This window comes from Myotis nattereri, assembly GCF_964212035.1.
Source record: "Myotis nattereri genome assembly, chromosome: 2".
Taxonomy (NCBI): domain Eukaryota; kingdom Metazoa; phylum Chordata; class Mammalia; order Chiroptera; family Vespertilionidae; genus Myotis; species Myotis nattereri.
The window spans coordinates 37,546,854-37,567,491 of record NC_138076.1 but is presented as its reverse complement, the minus strand read 5'-3'; the positions used below and the strand labels follow the sequence as shown (position 1 = coordinate 37,567,491).

Sequence of the window (20,638 nt, the reverse complement as noted above, 5' to 3'; positions counted from 1 at the left end):
CTTCCTGGGACGTGTAGTTCGCGATGGGACCAGCGGAAATCCTGCCAGGTTTTCCCATCTCTCACTCATTTATTTGTTTTGCGATTAGGGCTTCCAGGGAACAGATAAATACTACATCTCCAATAGAAGGGCACGCGGGCCTGGAGGCACAGCTAAGATTTTTTTTCTTTGAATTGTCACCATATCCTCCGCACCTGCAGAGGTCAGGTGTAAAACACGATGAAAGGAAGGTTTGTCAGTGATATCTCAGGATATCATTGATATCTGATAGTGGTCTCCGGGCACAGCCATCCAGGGCGCTGTCCCCCAGCTGCCCGATGGGACGAGAGACGCCAGCCCCAGAGTAACCCGAGGAGCGTCGCAGGCCCCGCGCGGGAATCGGTGATTGGGATCCGTAGCGACCCAACCCCACCGGCCAGGCTGAAGGTACCCGGGGCTATGGGCAGAACCAAAGTGGCTGTCCGCGGCGGTGCGCCCTGCGCGCGGGGGTCTTGTGCCAGGAACCCGGGCGCCGCGGGCTGGGCCTGGCGCGGTTCGCCTGTTCTAGGTGCCGCCAACGCCGCGGGGCGGCCAAGGGCCGTGGGCTCTCCGGACCCCGGGAGCGGCCCAAGTGGAGGTCACTGCGTCGGTACTCGTTCTCCTGGGGAAAAGTGGAGTGACGAGCGGGGCCGCAGGATGGAGGGAAGCGCCACGTGTGCTCTCGGGAACAAAGCCTGATTTGGAGCGGCTCCCGGGTATACCGGTGGCTAATGCCAGGAGCCCGTCTGTCTCCCAGCCACGCTCTGTAGGGCCGGGTCGGGAGCGCGCGGTGGCCATCCCTTCGCCCCTGTGCGGGGCCGAGGTGGTCTCCAGGAGCCTCCTCCTCGTCCTCCCTCCCGCTATTGACCTGGCCAGCTGCCCCGATAACCCACACGGGCAGGCGGCTCCGACAAAGTGGGCCTGGGCGGGGGGTTCCTTTTCTGCTTTCGTTTTGGTGTTTGTCATTAGTAATGATCTAAACTCGTGCATTCCAAAGCTCGAATCCGGGGATCTCTTCGCCCGGGTACAACTGCTCGAGTTCCACCAGCCCAAGCACCTAGAGCTCCCGGAGCGTCCTGGGGCGGGTAGGAGACTCCCCCTGGCGGTGAACTCCGGCTTCCGGCCGAGGGAGCAGCGCGGGAGGAGGGCCCCGGAGGCCTGGCCCAGAGCGCGCGGGCCCGGGAGACAGGCGGAGGGGCGCGGACAGGGGGCGCAGCCACGCTTTTTCCTCTTGGCCGGCGCCGTGTCCGCCCAAACCCGCTCAGCGCTGTGGGCATCGGGCTGCGCGAATGTCTTCTCTGACCCGGAGGCCTCCAAGCCCCACTGCGCTGCTAGCTTTGCAGAGGAGGGCGGCCGGAACACCGCTCGCCTCCCGGGGAGCCTGAACTCGACCCTGGCCAGTACGCGGAGAACCCCCGGTATCCGTCAGAGGCCGGCCCTCTGTCGGGCGAGTGGTTCAGGTCTGATGGAGGAAGAGGGGTTTGGGGTCGTGGGGAAGGATGCGAGTGGGGAGGGGGCGGCAGGGGGATGGGGGAAGGAGACCAGAAGCACGGGGGCTTAGCGTGTGTGTGTGTGTGTGTGTGTGTGTGTGTCTGGTCGGGCCCTCCAGCATTCCACCCTTTGTAAGGCATTTACCTATGCCTGTGTCTCAGTGGCCTTCCTTAGAGAATATAGATCATTATAGTTGTCATATGTGGGAAGCTTTTCTGAAGACTTAAGATGTTAAGTTCTCTAAGCAAACTTGATCCTTAAAATACTGATTTAAAATATAACTGGAAAAGAATGCAACCTAGGCAGTGAGTATTCTTAGAAATGGAACGTTTAGTTTGCAAAACAGTTCAAATCGTTATTTTAGTGGTGCATTTATGGCTGGCCATTTTATGATAACATTTTGTTTGCATACAGTTAAACAGTAACTTTTGTTGCTTGTGCCATGATCTTATGAATAAATCATAACTTGATTTAAATCATTACATACTGCAGTCATTAGTAAATCTTAATATAGCATCGTCTCGCTTAGATCAGGGAACTTCAATTTCACATGTGAGAAGTAGGGAGAAGAAGAAGAGGCCCGTTAGCTAAAACTCCAGTTCTTAATTACTAAGGCCACTCCTGGTGAGCCCTCCTGGAATCTGGGCTCTTAAGCCTGGGTTTGCAATAATGCCTGACATGAGGTAGGCATTTAAGAATAAGTATTTGGAGAAGATACTTCTATAAATGCTGGACTTGGGAATTCAATAGTCAGGAAAACCAGACTTACAAGAGGCAAACATTCATCATATAAGCACACACATGTATAAAAGTAATGTCGCACCTGGTTAAAACCTGTGAAAGAAAGGTGCCTGAGCATATAGCATATACAGGGTGACAGGGACTATTTTGATGAGCAATGAAAGCATCTACCCTGCCCCTGAAAGTGACATTTGAAGGATATCTGAAGGATAAATGGAAAGTAATTATATAAAGAGGGTGAGTGGGAGTAAACAACATTCAGAGACTGGAAATATGGTCAGTGTGGAGGGAGTGCAGAGAGAGGAAGGGGACGAGGGAGGATGAGGCGGGTCTAGATTAGGAGTGGGCTTTCCTTTCTAACAGCAGAGGGTTTTAGGCAGAGGAGTTCTATGATGCATGCTTTTCTTTCTAGTATCTATGCACAGGTCAGGTTTGAAATGTCAGCTCAGGGGGAGGAGAGGGCTAGGAGTGGGAATGGAATTGGGAATGGTCTACGAAAGCTGACACAAGGTCTGAGAAAACCGAGAGCTGTGGGCTATGGAGTGGAGGGACAAACTACCGCTGTACCTCACTACTACTGAGGCTGTAATTACAGTAGAATACAATAATTTGCCTCTATAATGTCTGTTATCAGTAATAATTTGTGCTTACTTCACTTGTAAGAAAGCCCGAGGACACAATAATACTAGCACCCTTGGTCTCTTGGAGATCTCACTGAAGTGAAGGGGAAAGGCAGGAGCAGACAGATAAGGAAAGAAAGTAATATTATAGCAGTGTTTGGGTTGTGGGATTTGGATAATTTTTACTTACTCTGTAATATCTGTTGGTATTTTGTAATATTTTTCTGTAATTTGTTTTACTTATGTGGTAAAATTTATAAATATTACAGGTTTTCAAAGAAATTTCCATAAACAGTGGTTTAATAAGAAAGTTTGCAAACTGCTTTACATTTACTCTTGGCCTTTTTTGACAATATAAAATATGCTTTTATGGTGATAATCTTTTATTTTATTTTATTTTATTTTATTTTATTTTATTTTGGTAAAAGTATAACCAAAGGCATCATTTTGATCACTGACCACTATTTAAAAACAATCAAATCCAAAACACAAACCCATAACAATGGATTCAGACTGTTAAATGCTTTATTAATCAATTGTTATGTTCTTTCTTATTTTTAGCTTCCAGAAGCTCAGCCCCTTTTCTGTGCAAATGCAGTAATTTCCCTTTGCATATGTTTTTGATCAGAACATTCTCCTATATACGGTTCCAAATCAGCAACTTTCATAAAATCCCCACACTGCTACACAGGGAACTGGTCCCGCAGGTAAAATTCCATTCAGTCTGAGAAAGAAAGCTCTGGCAAAGTGGAAGCTAAGCTTGAAATGAAGAGATAACAAAGGCAGCACCAGGAATATTTCTGTCTTCCCACCAGACTAACTTCTATACCCTTTGCTAATTGCCCTTAACCATGACCATATTCTTGCCTCATTCTACTACAACCCACCCAAACAACCCCAATGCTACAAATAATGACCTCTATCCATACTATGGGTTTTAGAGAAAGGCGAGAGGATAACAGATAAACAGTAGAAAAATGTTCCTTTAAGACATCTGCTAAAAATCAGAAAAGCAGAGTTTGGTCTGCACACACTCAGGTACTCGGCTTCTCTTGCATCTTCCTCCACTGTCACCATCATGCCAGGACATGAGGAAGAAGGAGAAAGCATAACAGATTCCTATTTAGGGATCCACTATACCTACTCCTAGGATTTCTTGGCTATAAAAACAAACAAACAAACAAACAAACAAAGAATGTTTCAAAACCATCAGAGATTCCATCTTTGTTGGTGAAGCTCCTGCCAAACAGAACCTCCTGCAAAATAACTATAAACTCTGGACAAATCACATGAAGGTTTGAATAGAGGGCATTTAAACATTCCTTAAAAATAAAGAAAATGGAATCTTTTCTAGGATATGTGGAGTCCTCCTGGTATGGAAGTCTGTTTCCTTAAATTGCACGAAGGACATTCAGTACCTTCAGTAATTTCTCCTCGCAGACTCAGGGGAATCATCTGTTATTTCTTATCGTGTTAGTCATAGGTTTTGTCATTCAGTATTTTGATGATGGATTTTATATAATCATTTTCCTGTAATTGGTGAAAGTTATTGTCATTTCTAATTTTTTAAGTAAGCAAACGGGCCGAGATATTAACAGGTAAATGTCAAAATGGCCACCCAGAGTGGGTTGAATTTAAAATGCTGCTCCATCACTAAAGCCCTGCAAAGTGCTCTGCTCTGGCACCTGCATTTGATTGCCTCCTACACCACCTGTAATGGTTTTATTCACCCAGGTCTTCCTATTTGAAGAAGAAGGAGGAGGAGGAGAAGGAGGAGAAAAAAAGGAGAAACAGAGGAACAAAGAATAAAATAGCATTAAATACTTTCCTATCAATGATCAGTTTAAATGTAAATGGCTTAAATGCTCCAATAAAAAAACACAAGGTAGCTGAATGGATAAGAAAACAAGACCTATATATATGCTTTCTACAAGAGACCCACCTCAGAATGAAAAATACAGAGAGACTAAAGGAAAGGGATGGGCAAAGATATTTCATGAAAATGGAAAGAGGGGAAAAAGCTGGGTTAGCAATACTTATATCAGACAAAATAAACTTTAAAACAAAGGCTATAGTAGAAGACAAAGAAGGACACCACATACTGATACTAAAGGGAGCAATGCTACAGGAGGGTATAACTTTGTAAACATTATGGACCCAGCATAGGAGCACCTAAATATATAAAGCAAATCTTGATGGACAGAGGGAGAGTAGTACAGTCATAGTATTAACACTCTATTGACATCAATGGATAAATCTTCCAGACAGAAAATCAACAAGGAAACAGCAGCCTTAAATGACACACTAGATCAGCTAGATTTAATCTTTAGATATCCGAAAGCAACAAAATACACATTATTTTCATGTGCACATGAAACATTTTCTAGGATAGGCCATATTAGGCCACAAAACAAGTCTCAATAAATTAAAGAAGATTTAAATCATATCAAACATCTTCTCCAAACACAATGATGCTAGAAGTCAATCACAAGAAAAACAACTGAAAAACACACAAAGACCTGGAAGCTAAATAGCATGTTAGTAAACAATGAATGGGTTACCAATGAGATCAAGGAGGAAATCAAAAGATACCTTGAAACAAATGAAAATGACAGCATGACGATCCAAATTATACAGGACACAGCAAAAGTAGTCCTAAGGGAAATTCCTAGCTTTAGAGGCCTATGAAAAAAAAACAAGAAAAATCTGCCCTGGCTGGTTTGGCTCAGTGGATAGAGTGTCGGCCTGCGGACTGAAGGGTCCCAGGTTCGATTCCGGTCAAGGGCATGTACCTTGGTTGTGGGCACATCCTCACTAGGGGGTGTGTGGGAGGCAGCTGATCGATGTTTCTCTCTCATCGATGTTTCTAACTCTCTATCCCTCTCCCTTCCTCTCTGTAAAAAACCAATAAATATATTTAAAAAAACACACAAGAAAAATCTCAAATAATTAACATTACACTTAAAGGAGCTGCAAAAAGAACAACAAACAAAATCTAAAGCAAGTATAAGAAAGGACATAATAAAAATCAGCAGAAATAAACAAAATAGTCTTAAAAAACTACCCCAAAAAATCAATGAAACCTAGAGTTGACTTTTTTGAAAAGATAAACAAGATTGACAAACCTTTAACCAGACTCGTCATGAAAAAGTGAGAAAGGACCCAAATAAATAAAATCAGAAAGAGGAGAAGGAACAACTGATACCACAGAAATACAAAGGATTGTAAGAAAATATAATGAGTAACTGTATCCGAACAAACTGGACCAATCTGGACAAAATGAATAAATTCTTAGAAACATACAATCTTTCAAAATTAAATCAGGAAGAATCAGAAAATCTGAATAGACAGTTTAAAATTAATGAAATAAAAGCAGTAATGTAAAAACTACCAACAAACCAAAATCCTGTACCAGATTGCTTCACAGGTAAATTTTACCAAACCTTCAAAGATGAACTAACACCTATCCTTCTCAGACTATTCCAAATTATTTCAGAGGAGGGAAGACTCCCAAGCTATTTATGAGGTCAGCATTATCCTGATTCTAAAGCCATATAAAGACATCACAAGAAAGAATATTATAGGCCAATATCTCTGATGAACATAGATGTTAAAATCCTCAACAAAACATTAGCAAACCAGATCCAGCAATACATTAAGAAAGATCATGCACCATGATCAAGTGGAATTTATTCTGGGGATGCAAGTTTGGTACACTATCCATCAATCGTAAATGTGATGTACCACACAAACAAAATGAAGGATAAAAATTACATGATCATATCAATAGGTGCAGAAAAAGAATTTGATAAAATCCATCACCCATCTATATATATATAAAAGCCCAGTGACCATTCTGGCACAATGACCAGAACAACTGGTGGCTATGACTCGCACTGTGGCAGCCAACCAGCCTGATTGGCCCCTCACACATCCTCGGCCCGCCTGGCCCAATCGGCTCCCAACACCCCTAAATCACTGCCTGGCTCCTGGTGCATGTACATTTAGTGAAAACACAAGAAAATAATTATCAGTCCCTCCTGTCCCCGACCAGAGTCTCCAGAGGGCTCTGCTAATACTGCAGCCAAGGTGTGGATTCTCCCTCCACAGGCTGCAGCCCTTTGCTGAGGACTGTAGAGAGGCTGGGTGGGGATTTTGTGAAATTGCAGTGCCTCGCAGATTAGATGAGCTTTCAATCTCTCTTTAAAAGGGGCAGCGAAGAGGACCCACAGGCTGCCAGGAGCAACAACAAGGGGTAGGCACATTCAAAAACAAAAACTTTTAAAGAAACAGACATGAAGATCATATTGGGAAACTGAGGGCAGAATCCCCGGGAAGAACGCAAAAATCATTAAAGGGCCATCATTTATCTTGATATATGTTTGCAAACAGCACATAAACAACTTCATCTCATGGCACGTGAAATGCAAAACAGTTCTGTTGTGGGTTTTCTTTTGGCCATCCTTAAAATATAATTAGATCCAGCTGGGAGAAAGCTAAACCTTCCAGAATCCCAAAGCTGACCCCGCTTGATGGGCCCCCATCAGGGCGGGCCGGCTGGACCACACCCATGCACGAATTTGTGCACCGAGCTTCTAGTTTATGATAAAACCTCTCAGCAAAGTGGAAATAGAAGTAACATATCTGAACGTAATAAAGGCCATATATGGCAAACCCACAGCCAACATCATAGTCAATGGGAAAAAAACTACAAGTGTTTTCCTTAAGATCAGGAACAAGACAGGGATGTCCACTTTCACCACTCTTATTCAACATGGGACTGGAAGTCATAGCCAGAGCAATCGGACAAAAAGAAGATATGAAGGGTATTCAAATTTGAAAGGAAAAAGTAAAACTCCTTTGTAGATGACATGATACTGTGTATAGAGCACCCTAAAGATTCCACCAAAAAACTACTAGAACTGATAATGAATTTAGTAAAGTAGCAGGATATAACATAATTATCCAGAAATCAGTTGCATTTTTATACACCAATAGTGAACTATGAGAAAGGGAAACAAAGAAAACAATCCCATTTACAATTGCATAAAAATTATAAGACACTAGAGAAAGAAACTGAAGAAGATAGAAATAAGTGGAAGTATACCTGGTATACCATGTTCATGGATAAGAAGAATTACATTATTAAAATGTCCAAACTACCCAAAGCAATCTATAGAATCAAAGCAATTCCTATCAAGAATCATACACTATCTGATCCTTTGTGACTGGCTTTATTTACTTAGCATAACGCTTTCAAGGTTCATGTTGTAGCATAGTTCAGTACTTTATTTAGTTTTATTGCCTAATAATATTCCATAGTATGGATGATACCACATTTTTTTATTCATTCATTAATTGATGGATGTTTGAATTGTTTCCATTTTTTGTCTATTATGAATAATGCTGCTGTGAACATTTGTGTAGACATGTTCTCACTTTTCTTGGATATATAGGAGTGAAATTGCTGGATCACATGGTAACTCTATGTAAATGTTTCAGGAACTGTTTTCCAAAGTGACTGGACCATTTTGCACTTCCATTAGCAGTGTATGAGGGTTCCAATTTCTCCACATCCTTGACAATCCTTATTATTAACTGTTTTATTATTGTCATACTGGTGGGTGTTAGGTGGTACCGCATTATGGTTTTGATTTGCATTTCTGTGCTTAATGATTGTTCTTAATTTTCATGTGTTTATTGGCCATTTCTATTTCATCTTTGGAGAAATGAGTCATATATGTTGCCCTGTTTGTCTTTTTTATTCGAATGCATTATTTCAAAATAATTTTAATAGGACAGATGGTTAATGATCATTACTCTAGGCATATAGTAGTTGCAAAATAAATACTTATTGACTTAAGGCATAGTACATTTGGTACATTTTTTAGGGCTCTTTGCAGTGTCTGGTGGATTGTTGATCTCTCTTTCTCCTCTCTCTTTTCTTAGGAGCCCATTTTGCAGCTCTCCAGTTTCTGTAGAATGCTGTAAACAGTTGTCACAGTTTTTCAAGAAACAAAAAGAGTTGCAACTTCCTCCTCCTTAAAGAACTTTTACAGTTGCATTCAATGCCTAACGATGCAGAATCAGAAAGGGCAAATGATTCTGGAAATCATGAGCACACATCTGAGAGAAAGTCTCCTGAAGAGAACCTACAAGACGCTGTACAGTCCTTCTGCACACGTGCCACGGGAGCACCCTTGGCTGCCAAAGGAGATGGCCATTATCCGTGGAGCTGTCCAGTGACCCATACTCGGGAGAAAATTTATGCCATCTGTTCGGACTACGCCTTTCTCAACCAGGCAACCTCAATCTATAAAACTCCAAATCCATCCCGCACTTCTTGCCTCCCTGATAGTACCTCTTTATCTGCTGGAAATAATTCATCAAGATACATTGGCATCCCAGCTAGTACATCAGAAATCATCTACAATGATGAAAATAGCTTGGAAAACTTATCCAATAGCCTGGGCAAGCTACCTCTCGCATGGGAAATTGATAAATCTGAATTTGATGGGGTGACCACAAATTTGAAACACAAATCAGGTAAGGAAGGAGACATGAACTTCACATGTGAAAATAATAAGACACTATCTTGTTTAATCTTTCCATTAAACATGGTTTTCCTTTTTTAAAAAAATACTGAATAGGGAACATTGCAATCATCTTGTCTATCATTGTAGTTAAAAGATAACTTTGGCCATGGGACTTTTGGTTAATCAATATGTTGCCATTGGAAACTTGCATTTTGAGAGCTCCGAAAAATCTAGGATGCTCTAGAATACAGGTATTACAGATAAGTACATGGTGACCCAGAAGTAGTTAATAAGGTGGTTAAAATAACAGACAACTATTTTGTAGTTTTGCAGGGAAACGAATTCATCTTTCCCAATTAAATATCTAGATTTTTTCTGTCATATAACACTGAGACTTTTTTGTTACGATTTGTTGAGTACCCCACAAGGTCTCCAGGTACCCTTTAGTAGGTTGTGCACTGTCCAGTTTGGGTGCCCTTCACCTAGGGAGTTCACTAGGGTGCAGTGCACAACCTTCACAATTGCATTGTGGTGGACCTCTGGCAGATACTAATGCTTTCACCTCTTTCTTTTTGAACTCACAGTAACACAGGAATTTAATGAGGTAGGTACTATTATCCCCTTTTCAGCAGTGAAGAAATTGAGCCATAGACGGGATAAATTGCCTGCCCAAATTTGAGCAGCTAGTAAGAAGTAGTAGAGCTAGGGTTTGTATTTTACTTCTAGACTTCTCTGATTATTTTGTAAAAAACCACCATGTTTACTTGTTCATTTGCAAAATCAACTAGTTTCATAGAATGTTCTGTAAATTTGTAATTTTAAGGGTGTCAGGGATTTTAATTTGTGTCTCTATGAGTGATGGGCCTATAATTTTTTTATAATGTCTTTTTCAGGTGTTGGGATTAGGGCTATGCAGGACTCCTAAGTCAAGTCGGAAAGTGTTTCCTCCTGTTTTTTTTTTTTAATTATTGTTTAAAATATTACAAATAGTAATACATATGTCTTCTTTTTCCCCCATTGACCTCCCCCCAGCCTCCCCCACCCTCTTGCACATGCCCTCACCCCCTTAGAGTCTGTGTCCATTGGTTATGCTTATACACATGCATGTAAGTCCTTTGGCTGATTTCTTACCTCCCCCCCACAGGCCTCCCCTGCCTTCCTGCTGAAGTCTGACAGTCTGTTCGTTGCTTCTTTGTTTCTGTATCTATTTTTGTTCATCAGTTTATGATGTTCTTATATTCCACAAATGAGTGAGATCATGTGATATTTATCTTTCTCTGATTGGCTTATTTTGCTTAGCATAATGCTCTCCAGTTCCATCCATGCTATTGCAAATGGTAAGAATTCCTTCCTTTTTATTTTTTATACCAGTGTAGTATTCCATTGTGTAGATGGATGTACCAGTTTTCTAATCCACTCATCTGCTGATGGGCACTTAGGCTGTTTCCAAATCTTAGCTATGGTGAATTGTGCTGCTATGAACATAGAGGTGCATATATCCTTTCTGGATTGGTATTTCTGTTTTCTTGGGATATATTCCTAGAAGTAGGATTGCTGGGTCAAATGGCAGTCCCATTTTTAATTTTTTGAGGAAACGCCATACTCTTTTCCACAGTGGCTGCACCAGTCTGCATTCCCACCAGCAGTGCAGGAGGGTTCTTTTTTCTCTGCATCCTCTGCAGCACTTGTTTGTTGATAGCCATTCTGACAGGTGTGAGATGGTACCTCATTGTTGTTTTGATTTGCATCTCTCAGATGATTAGTGACTTTCAGCATGTTTTCATATGTCTCTCAGCCTTCTGTATGTCCTCTTTCAAAAAGTGTCTATTTAGATTCATTGCCCATTTTTTGATTGGATTGTTTATCTTCCTTTTGTTAAGTTGTATGAGTTCCCTGTGAATTTTGGAGATGAAACCCTTATCGGAGATAACATTGGCAAGTTTATTCTTCCAGGCAGTGGGCTTTCTTGTTTTTTGATGGTTTCTTTTGCTGTGCAGGAGCTTTTTATTTTGATATAGTCCCATTTATTTATTCTCTCTTTAGTTTCCATTGCCCCTGGAGTTATATCGGTAAGTATATTACTAAGACAGATCTCTGCTATTTTGCTACCTATGGCTTCTTCTAAGATTCTTATGGTTTTCTGTCTTATGTTTAAGTCCTATATCCATTCTGAGTTTATTTTTGTGAATGGTGTAAGTTGGTGGTCTAGTGTCATTTTTTTGCATGTATCTGTCCAATTTTCCCAACACCATTTATTGAAGAGACTGTCTTGACTCCATTGTATGTTCTTGCCTCCTTTGTCAAATATTAATTGAGCATAATGACTTGAGTCTACTTCAGGGTTCTCTGTTTTGTTCCATTGGTCTATATGTCTGTTCTTGTGCCAGTACCAGGCAGTTTTGAGAACAGTGGCTTTGTAGTATAGTTTGATATCTGGTATTGTGATCCCTCCAACTTTGTTCTTCTTTCTCAAGGTTGCTGCAGCTATTCAGGGTCTTTTTTTTATTTCAGATAAATTTTTGAAGAGTTTGTTCTAGGTCTTTGAAGTATGCTGTTGGTATTTTAATGGGGATTGCATTGAATCTATAGATTGCTTTGGGTAGTATGGATATTTTAATGATGTTGATTCTATCAATCCATGAACGTGGTATATTCTTCCATTTGTTTATGTCTTCCTCTATCTCTTTTTTCAGCGTCCTGTAATTTTCTGAGTACAGATCCTTTACCTACTTGGTTAAACTTATTCCTAGGTATCTTAATTTTTTTGTTGCAGTGGTAAATGGGATTGTTTTTTAGTTTCTCTTTCTGTGAGTTCATTATTGGTGTATAAAAAAAGCCATAGATTTCTGGGTGTTAATTTTGTATCCTGCTACTTTGGCGAATTTATTTAGTAAGTCTAGTAGTTTTTTGATGGAGTTTTTAGTGTTTTCAATGTACAATATCATGTCATCTGCGAATAATGACAATTATATTTCTTCTTTTCCAACTTGGATGTCTTTTATTTCTTCTTCTTGTCTGATCACCATGGCTAGTACTTCTAGTATTATGTTGAATAGGAGTGGTGAGAGTGGGCATCCCTGTCTTGTTTCTGTTTTTAGGGGAAATGCTTTTAGTTTTTGCCCATTGAGTATGATGTTGACTATAGGTTTGTCATAGATGGCTTTTATGATGTTGAGGCATGATCCTTCTATTCCACCTTGCTGAGAAATGCTTTGTCAAATGCTTTTTTTGCATCTATTTATATGATTATACGGTTTTTATCTCTCAAGTTGTTTATGTGGTATATCACCTTTATTGATTTGTGGATATTGTACCATCCTTGCGTGCCCAGAATAAATCCCACTTGGTCATGGTGTATGATCTTTCTGACGTAATGCTGGATCCGATATGCTAGAATTTCGTTGAGAATTTTGGCATCCATGTTCACAAGGGATATTGGCCTGTAATTCTCTTTCTTTGTATTGTCTTTATCTGTGGTTTTGGGATTAGAGCAATGCTGGCTTCGTAGAAAGAGCTTGTAAGTATTCCTTCCTCTTGAATTTTTTGGAATAGTCTGAGGAGGATAGGTTTTAGTTCTTTGAATGTTTGATAAAACTCCCCTGTGAAGTGGTCTGGTACAGGGCTTTTGTTTGTTGGAAGTTTTTTGATTACTGCTTCAATTTCCTCCATAGTTATCGGCCTATTCAGACTTTTTGATTCTTCCTGATTGAGTTTTGAAGGTCATATTTTTCTAGGACTATGCCCATTTCTTCTAGGTTAACCAGTTTGTTGGAATAGAGTTGCTCACAGTATTTTTTTACGATTCTGTGTATATCTGTGGGGTCTGTTGTTATTTTGCCTCTTTAATTTCTGATTTTGTTTATAAAGGTCCTCTCTCTTTGCTTCTTGGTGAGCCTGGCTAGAGGTTCATCAAACTTGTTTATCCTTTCAAAGAACCAGCTCTTGGTTTCATAGATCTTTTGTATTGTTTTTTTTTTTTTTGTCTCTATGTCATTTATTTCTGCTCTGATCTTTATTATTTCCTTCCTTCTGGTCACTCTAGGCTTTTCTTGTTGCTCTCTTTCTAATTCTTCAAGTTGCAGAGTTAGATGGTTTATTACCAGTTTTTAAAAAAATATATTTTATTGATTTTTTACAGAGAGGAAGGGAGAGGGATAGAAAGTTAGAAACATCAATCAGCTGCCTCCTGCACACCCCCTACTAGAGATGTGCCTGCAACCAAGGTACATGCCCTTGACTGGAATCGAACCTGGGACACTTCAGTCCGCAGTGGACACTCTATCCACTGAGCCAAACCGGTCAGGGCTGTTCAGTAATTTTGGATTGTATACTAAATATTGGAAATGTTATCTTATGGTGACTTATGATTATGGTATATCCTCAACAGTGTTTTTTTTAAAAAAAATTAATTAATTGATTAATTTACTTAGCAGCAGTTAATTTGGTTGGGCCCAATCAACTCTGTCTCTTGAGGACATCTCAAATCTTAATTCAATTCCTTTAACCTTAGTTTTGCTGTTTGAGGTCTGCTCTGTGCATGCATAGTTCAAGGGTCAGCCTAGGATTTAGGCCAAATTTATATACTTAATTAAATCTCCACTTATCTGGCTCTCTTCTTCCTGGGGTCCGCCTACCTCACTTTTTAGTTACTGTGATTGTTCAGAACTTTCTCCTGTGGTTCTTCAAATAACGATGGTGTGCATTCTATTTTTATCCACTATCCTTATCCGCTTATCTAAAAGCCAGTGTGGTGAATAGAGGTCTGTATATATGTATATTTGGTGTTGGGCTCTATGGATGTGTTGAAGCATGGAAGAAGGAATTTGGAAATGACAAGGGGCAATGGGCAAAGGTTACTGGAGTTGATGAGATGAGGGAGACAGTATTTTCAGGTGTCACTCTTATATGCTCCCCTCTCAAACTTAGGTTCGACTTTAACAGAGCTTTCTTCCTCAGATTGAATGGAGTTTTGTTTTAGGACCAATTCTCTGTGTGGCAGTGTAAGATCATATAAAGGATGCTCATTTGGAACATATATCCATATTTATCCCTAAGGGCCTTATGGGAGTAAGCTCAAGACAGAGAAGAACAGAGAGCAGGCTTAGATAAGCGTTAGAGGACAGTGTGTGGGTACGGACCATGGTTAATGTCACAGATTACCATGCTTCATTAGCCTCTAAAATTCTAAGTGGCTGGGTAAACTTCTTAGGGAATCAAGGCATTATTGGGCAGTGAAAGCATCTCAAGAAATGGTGGAAAGTAGATTTTCCATTTTCTGGATGTCTTAAGATTTAATTATTATTAAAGGAAATTTTGTCATAATGAGATTCTTTCTCATTTTTTTCAAGCTCATGTTTGCCAATGCTTATTTAGCTCTGTGAGAAATTTTGTGTTCTCTAAAGACTTAGAAAGAATAACTAGAGGGAAAGGGGAAAACTTGTTTCTGGATATTATAGCGTTTGTTATTATGACATTTTAGAAAAATTAGAGAAATTTCCTGTATACCAATAGTTTCTAAGTTCCAGCTGCTTTTGAGTATCAGGTGATTTCATTGTACAGCATCTTAAATGAATAAAATGAACCCTTTTCCATGTTTGTTCTCTGGCATTTGTTTATATAATGTACATATCATAATTGATGAATAACTATAAAAATAAAATACTAGCTTTTATTTAATTTTTATAACAGATTTATTTCATTTAAAATATAATATGTGTGACATTATTAAAGTATTTCAGCATAGCTATCTGAAATGTTAATGGCATTTTAGTGAAATGAGGCTCAGATGTTATTAATATTTTAATTGATGTAATTTTTTTACTGAATAATACATTAGCATGGCTCAGAAATGAAAAGCATAAAAATTAAACACTTAAAGTCTAACTCATTTTTTTCTTACTTTTGTCTAGCTCCCAATTCCCCTCCCCTCATAGGTAATCACTATTATTTATCTTATGTGTCTTTTGGAGAGAGAGAAACACGTATACACACACACACACACACACACACACACTCTCATACAGAAAAGAGACTGTTTTCCACTCTAGTTCCTGGTGCTAAAGTTGCATTTTAATAACACACATGGGTGCATCATTTTTAATCCATTTCGTGGGCTCTGTAGGCCTGGAGATATTTTTAAATATCACATCATTGCATTAGTGGATCTAATGTTTTTACTTCTTAACAGAATTACATTAATGTGGTTTTATTGTTTTATAGAAAGGATTCATTTTCTGGAAAGTGCTCTAGTTAAATATTTTATAGTTGGTAATTTGATTTTCTAAATTAAAAGATTTTGTGATTGATTCATGTACTAGCTAAGTGACCATCTTAGGAATTGGAATATACTAGTATAAATCTGATAGGAAATAACATTCATGGTTGTTTAAATCTGTTTTTATTTTCTCTCTGTAAGGTAGGAGAGAATTTATGAGGATACATTTATTTATTCAATATGTTTACATATATCATTTGCAAAATGATATTTTACAAATATCATTTTTAGAACTAGTGGCAGCTACTTTTTAATTTTGTTTAACAATTAGTATCATTGTCTTGGCAGTTTACTTCATATTAAGCATTTTGCTTATTTTATACTCGTATATTCTAGGCAATGTAAAGAAACAAATTTCCAAGAAAAAAACTTCAGATAAAAAAGGAAGACATCAAAGGGAGTGGCCTCAGCATTCTCCTCTTGAAGATATTAAACAGCGGAAAGTATTAGACCTCAGACGATGGTAAGCTCAAAAAATTGATTTTTTTTCTTCCTTAACCACAGTACCAGTGTTATACCTATTAACGTTAGCAATATTTCCTTAGTATCTATTTCCTAGGCTAAATTTAGATTTCTCAGATTGCTCTGAAAATGTCTTCACACCTGGTTGTTCAATGTGGGACCCAACTATGAACCATTCTTTGTGTTAGCTTGTGGTAGCTCATATGTCTCTCTTAAACTAGAATAGACTCTACCTCATTTTAATTCTGGGAGATTGACTTATTGAAGAGACTTGGCCAGATATCTTGTAGAATGTGCTACCTTCTGGATTTGTCTGATATTTTTCATATTAATTTTTCTAAATTATTTGTATATCCTCAATATTTCCTGAAAATTAGATGTTAGATATAAAGACTTAATGAGGTCCTGCTTGAACATTTTACACAAGAATACTGCCTTGCCGAAGCCAGTTTGGCTCAGTGGATGGAGCGTCGGCCTGCGGACTGAAGGGTCCCAGGTTTGATTCCGGTCAAGGGCATGTACCTGGGTTGCGGGCACATCTCCAGTAGGAGATGTGCAGGAGGCAGCTGATTGATGTTTCTCTCTCATCGATGTTTCTGGCTCTCTATCCCTCTCCCTTCCTCTCTGTAAAAAATCAATAAAATATAATAAAAAAAAATAAAACCTTTTTTAAAAAAAAAAGAATACTGCCTAAATGATCCTGTGTCCTTCATATTATATTACATCAGGAGGTTCATAGAACTTGGTGATCTAATATTAGAGATTCTAAAAGTGATTACAGGATTTAGGAGGTGACAACCTTAGTCTACATTCTCAAGTTATTTTCCCCCTTCTGCAGCCATGAAGTAATCAGTGGGGTGACAATGGCATTAGGCTAAGAGCCTGTTCCTATCAACTTTTCATCTAATGGTCTTAGTCAAATCTATTGACGATCCTTGCCTGAATCCTTGTTGTGAAATGGTGATATCTCAAAATTCTACCTTTTTTTTCTGCCTTTATTAGCTGGCATTCTTCTAATAAGAAGAGCTTTCCTTTATCAACTAGGGGGTCTCTGGTCACCTTAAAATAAAGTTCCTGTTCTCAAGAAAAAAAGGTTTAATTCAAGATAGCTATAAAATTGCTGATCTCTGATTTGAGGTTTTTAAAATTCTTTTGTTTGAGGTTTTAGAAATATTAAATATTTTCACTTATTTAATAAATATTGGATATGGCTGAGACTACAAAGATACATAAAACATAGTCTTTGTTCTTTTAAGGTTTGAAATCTACTTGAGAAGAGAGGACTAAGCAGGAAATGTAAAATATTTCAAGCAGTTTGTCAGATGATGGGTATGAATAAAGAAAAATATGAGAGGAAGAAATGAACATCAGAAGGCTTCCCTGAAGAGTTGGGTCTAAAGAGAGGAAATCTGAGGGGATGGAGGGTTTTAGGTCTTTGAATGGATGGTGAGAAAGTGTCTGGCATGTTGGTAATGAAGGGTAAACCAGCTTGTCTGGAGTGAGACTCAGAGAAGCTAAGAAAATTGCCCAACCTCGGCCAGTTTGCTTAGTGGTGCAGCCGTGGGCAAACTACGGCCCTCGGGCCGGATCTGGCCCGTTTGAAATGAATAAAACTAAAAAAAAAAAAAGACCGTACCCTTTTATGTAATGATGTTTACTTTGAATTTATATTAGTTCACACAAACACTCCATCCATGCTTTTGTTCCGGCCCTCCGGTCCAGTTTAAGACCCATTGTGGCCCTCGAGTCAAAAAGTTTGCCCACCCCTGGGTTAGAGCGTCAGCCTGTGGACTGAGGTTGCTGTTTCAATTCTGGTCAAGGACAGGTACTTGATTACCTGCCTGTGTGTGCGTGTGTGTGTGTGTGTGTGTGTGTGTGTGTGTGTGTGTGTGAACCAATTGGTATGTCTCTCTCACATCAATGTTTCTCTCTCTCTGTCTTTCCCCCTCTCTTCCATTCTAAAAATCAATGGGAAAAAACATATCCTCAGGTGAGGATTAACAAACAAAAAAATTGCCCAACATCACATGATGAGTAAGTAGATCATATATTGGAACTGAAAAAAGCCAGACTCCAAATTCTGTTTTATTTATTTTTTGTTATTCCTCATCCGAGGATATTTTTTCCATTGATTTTTTTAGAGATAATAGCAGGGAAGAGAGAGAGAGAGAGAGAGAGAGAGAGAGAGAGAGAGAGAGAGAGAGAGAAACATTGATGTGAGAGAGACACATCGATTGGTTGCCTCCCACACATGCCTGGACTGGGGTCAGGGATTGAACCTGCAACCCAGGTATATACCCTTGACTGGAATTGAACCCTTGACCCTTCCGTGCCCAGGTGACACTCTAACCACTGAGAAACACCAGCCAGGACAACTCTGTGATTTTTAAAAAAATATATATTTTATTTGCCAAAACCGGTTTGGCTCAGTAGATGGAGCGTCGGCCTGCGGACTGAAGGGTCCTAGGTTCGATTCCGGTCAGGGGCATGTACCTGGGTTGCGGGCACATCCCCAGTAGGAGATGTGCAGGAGGCAGCTGATCGATGTTTCTCTCTCATCGATGTTTCTAACTCTCTATCTCTCTCCCTTCCTCTCTGTAAAAAATCAATAAAATATATTTAAAAAAAAAAATATATATATTATTGATTTTTTACAGAGAAGAAGGGAGAGGGAATAGAGAGTTAGAAACATCGATGAGAGAGAAACATCGATCAGCTGCCTCCTGCACACCCCCTACTGGGGATGTGCCCGCAACCAAGGTACATGCCCTTGACTGGAATCGAATCTGGGACCCTTCAGTCTGCAGGCCGATGCTCTATCCACTGAGTCTAACTGGTTAGGGCAACTCTGTGATATTTTATAACACCTTTTATGATCTATTTCTTAGATATTGGGCTAAGGATTTAGATTTTTTTTTTTCCTGGAGCATAAATAAGCCATTGGTGATTTCTTAATATAAGGATATTTACAAAGATAAATTGGTAGTAGTTAGTATGAAAAGTGTACTGGGAAAGAAACATTAGAATAAAAAACATTAATGTTAGTTTCTTTGGAGCAAATCTTTACCCATTTTTGCTTCTAATTCCTAGGACTTAAGATTTGTTTTAACAACAAATATGAATAGTCATATGAATATGAATAATTTAATAGTATAGCATGTGAGGCCATAAAGACTTGGATGGGATAGGACAGATGGGAGAAATAACCTGAAGGGAAAAATTACTAGGACAACAACATTATTTCTCACTAAGAATGTTACAGAGAATTAGGGTTGTAATGGAAAGACCCTTAGAAGATAGAAGTAAAAGTGTTAAGCTGATCATGAACAAGACCAGTAAACAAGTTTGAATAGATGACGAAATACAAAAAAAATCTTAAGGATGCCTAGGCTAATCCTAAGGCTTTGTGAAGAATTGTTTAAAATAGAAGGGAGAGATTTAAATATGATAGAATATGTGTTTTGTTTTGCTTTTTTTTACTTCACTACTTTCCTCAAACCCATGAAATTAATAACAACAAGATGGAAAATTGTCTGTGTTGAAACAAGGAAATATCAAAGTCTCCAAACCATACTTGTCCAGTTCTGTGTATTAACTGCTGGCATAAAACAATGCAGATTTCCCTAAAGTTCACATGATGGTCTTAAAACCATCCAGTGACCCTTTGGTTAGATCTAGGTGTCTGAGAAGTCGCATCAGTGCTGAAGCATTGGAGTTCTTCGTGGAAATCTAGGTCAAGGCAACAGCATTGCAGGGAGGGTCGCAGAAGGAGACATCATGCTGATCGCCACTTGATTATCTTACTCCCCAACTTCCAGCTGAAGATACTGCCTCTGGATAACTGCTGGGGAGGTGGTGATTGCAAGAGTTGAATACAGGCCACATACTTCCTGATTTCAAAACATATAACAAATATACAATAATTAAAACAGTGTGCTACTGGAGTAGACAGACATATAGACCAATGGAATAGAATAGAGATTCCAGAAATAAACCTTCATGTAAATGACTAAAAATTTTGGCAAGGGTGCCACGACCATGGAATAGAGAAAGGATAGTCTCTTTAGAAAATGGTGCTGGGGAAAGTGGATATCCACATAAAAAAGAATGAAGTTGGACCCTTATTTCACAGCATACACAAAAATTAACCCCAAATGGATTAAAGACATAAATGTATGACCTAAAATGATAAAACTCATAGAAGAAAACATAGGGGACAAGTTTTATGACCTTGGATTTAGAAGTGATTTCTGGGATATGACACTAAAACCACAGGTAACAAAAGCAAAAATAGACAAAAGGGGACTACATCAAACTTAAAAACTTATCCGGGTCAAAGAAAACAATCAACAAAGTGAAAAGGCAGCATACAAAGTGGGAGAAAATATTTGTAGATCATGTATCTGATCTACAGCTCAACTAGTAATTTGCACTGAAATTTTTGTAGTTGGTGTCTACATTTGTATACCATTATTTTCCCCCATTGGTTTAGATAA

The 20,638-nt window shown here is 39.2% G+C and overlaps 1 protein-coding gene across 1 annotated transcript in view; it reads left to right on the top strand.

Annotated features, from left to right (window-relative positions):
* Position 1: 1 nt before the first annotated feature.
* Positions 2–20,638, top strand: part of BIVM (basic, immunoglobulin-like variable motif containing) — a 34,595-nt gene continuing 13,958 nt past the window's right edge. Inside the window, exons 1-3 of the mRNA XM_081082487.1 lie at positions 2–426; positions 8,820–9,416; positions 16,017–16,143. Coding sequence (XP_080938613.1) covers positions 8,939–9,416; positions 16,017–16,143 — 605 coding nt within the window. The 5' untranslated portion in view covers positions 2–426; positions 8,820–8,938. The remainder of the gene's footprint in view (positions 427–8,819; positions 9,417–16,016; positions 16,144–20,638) is intronic.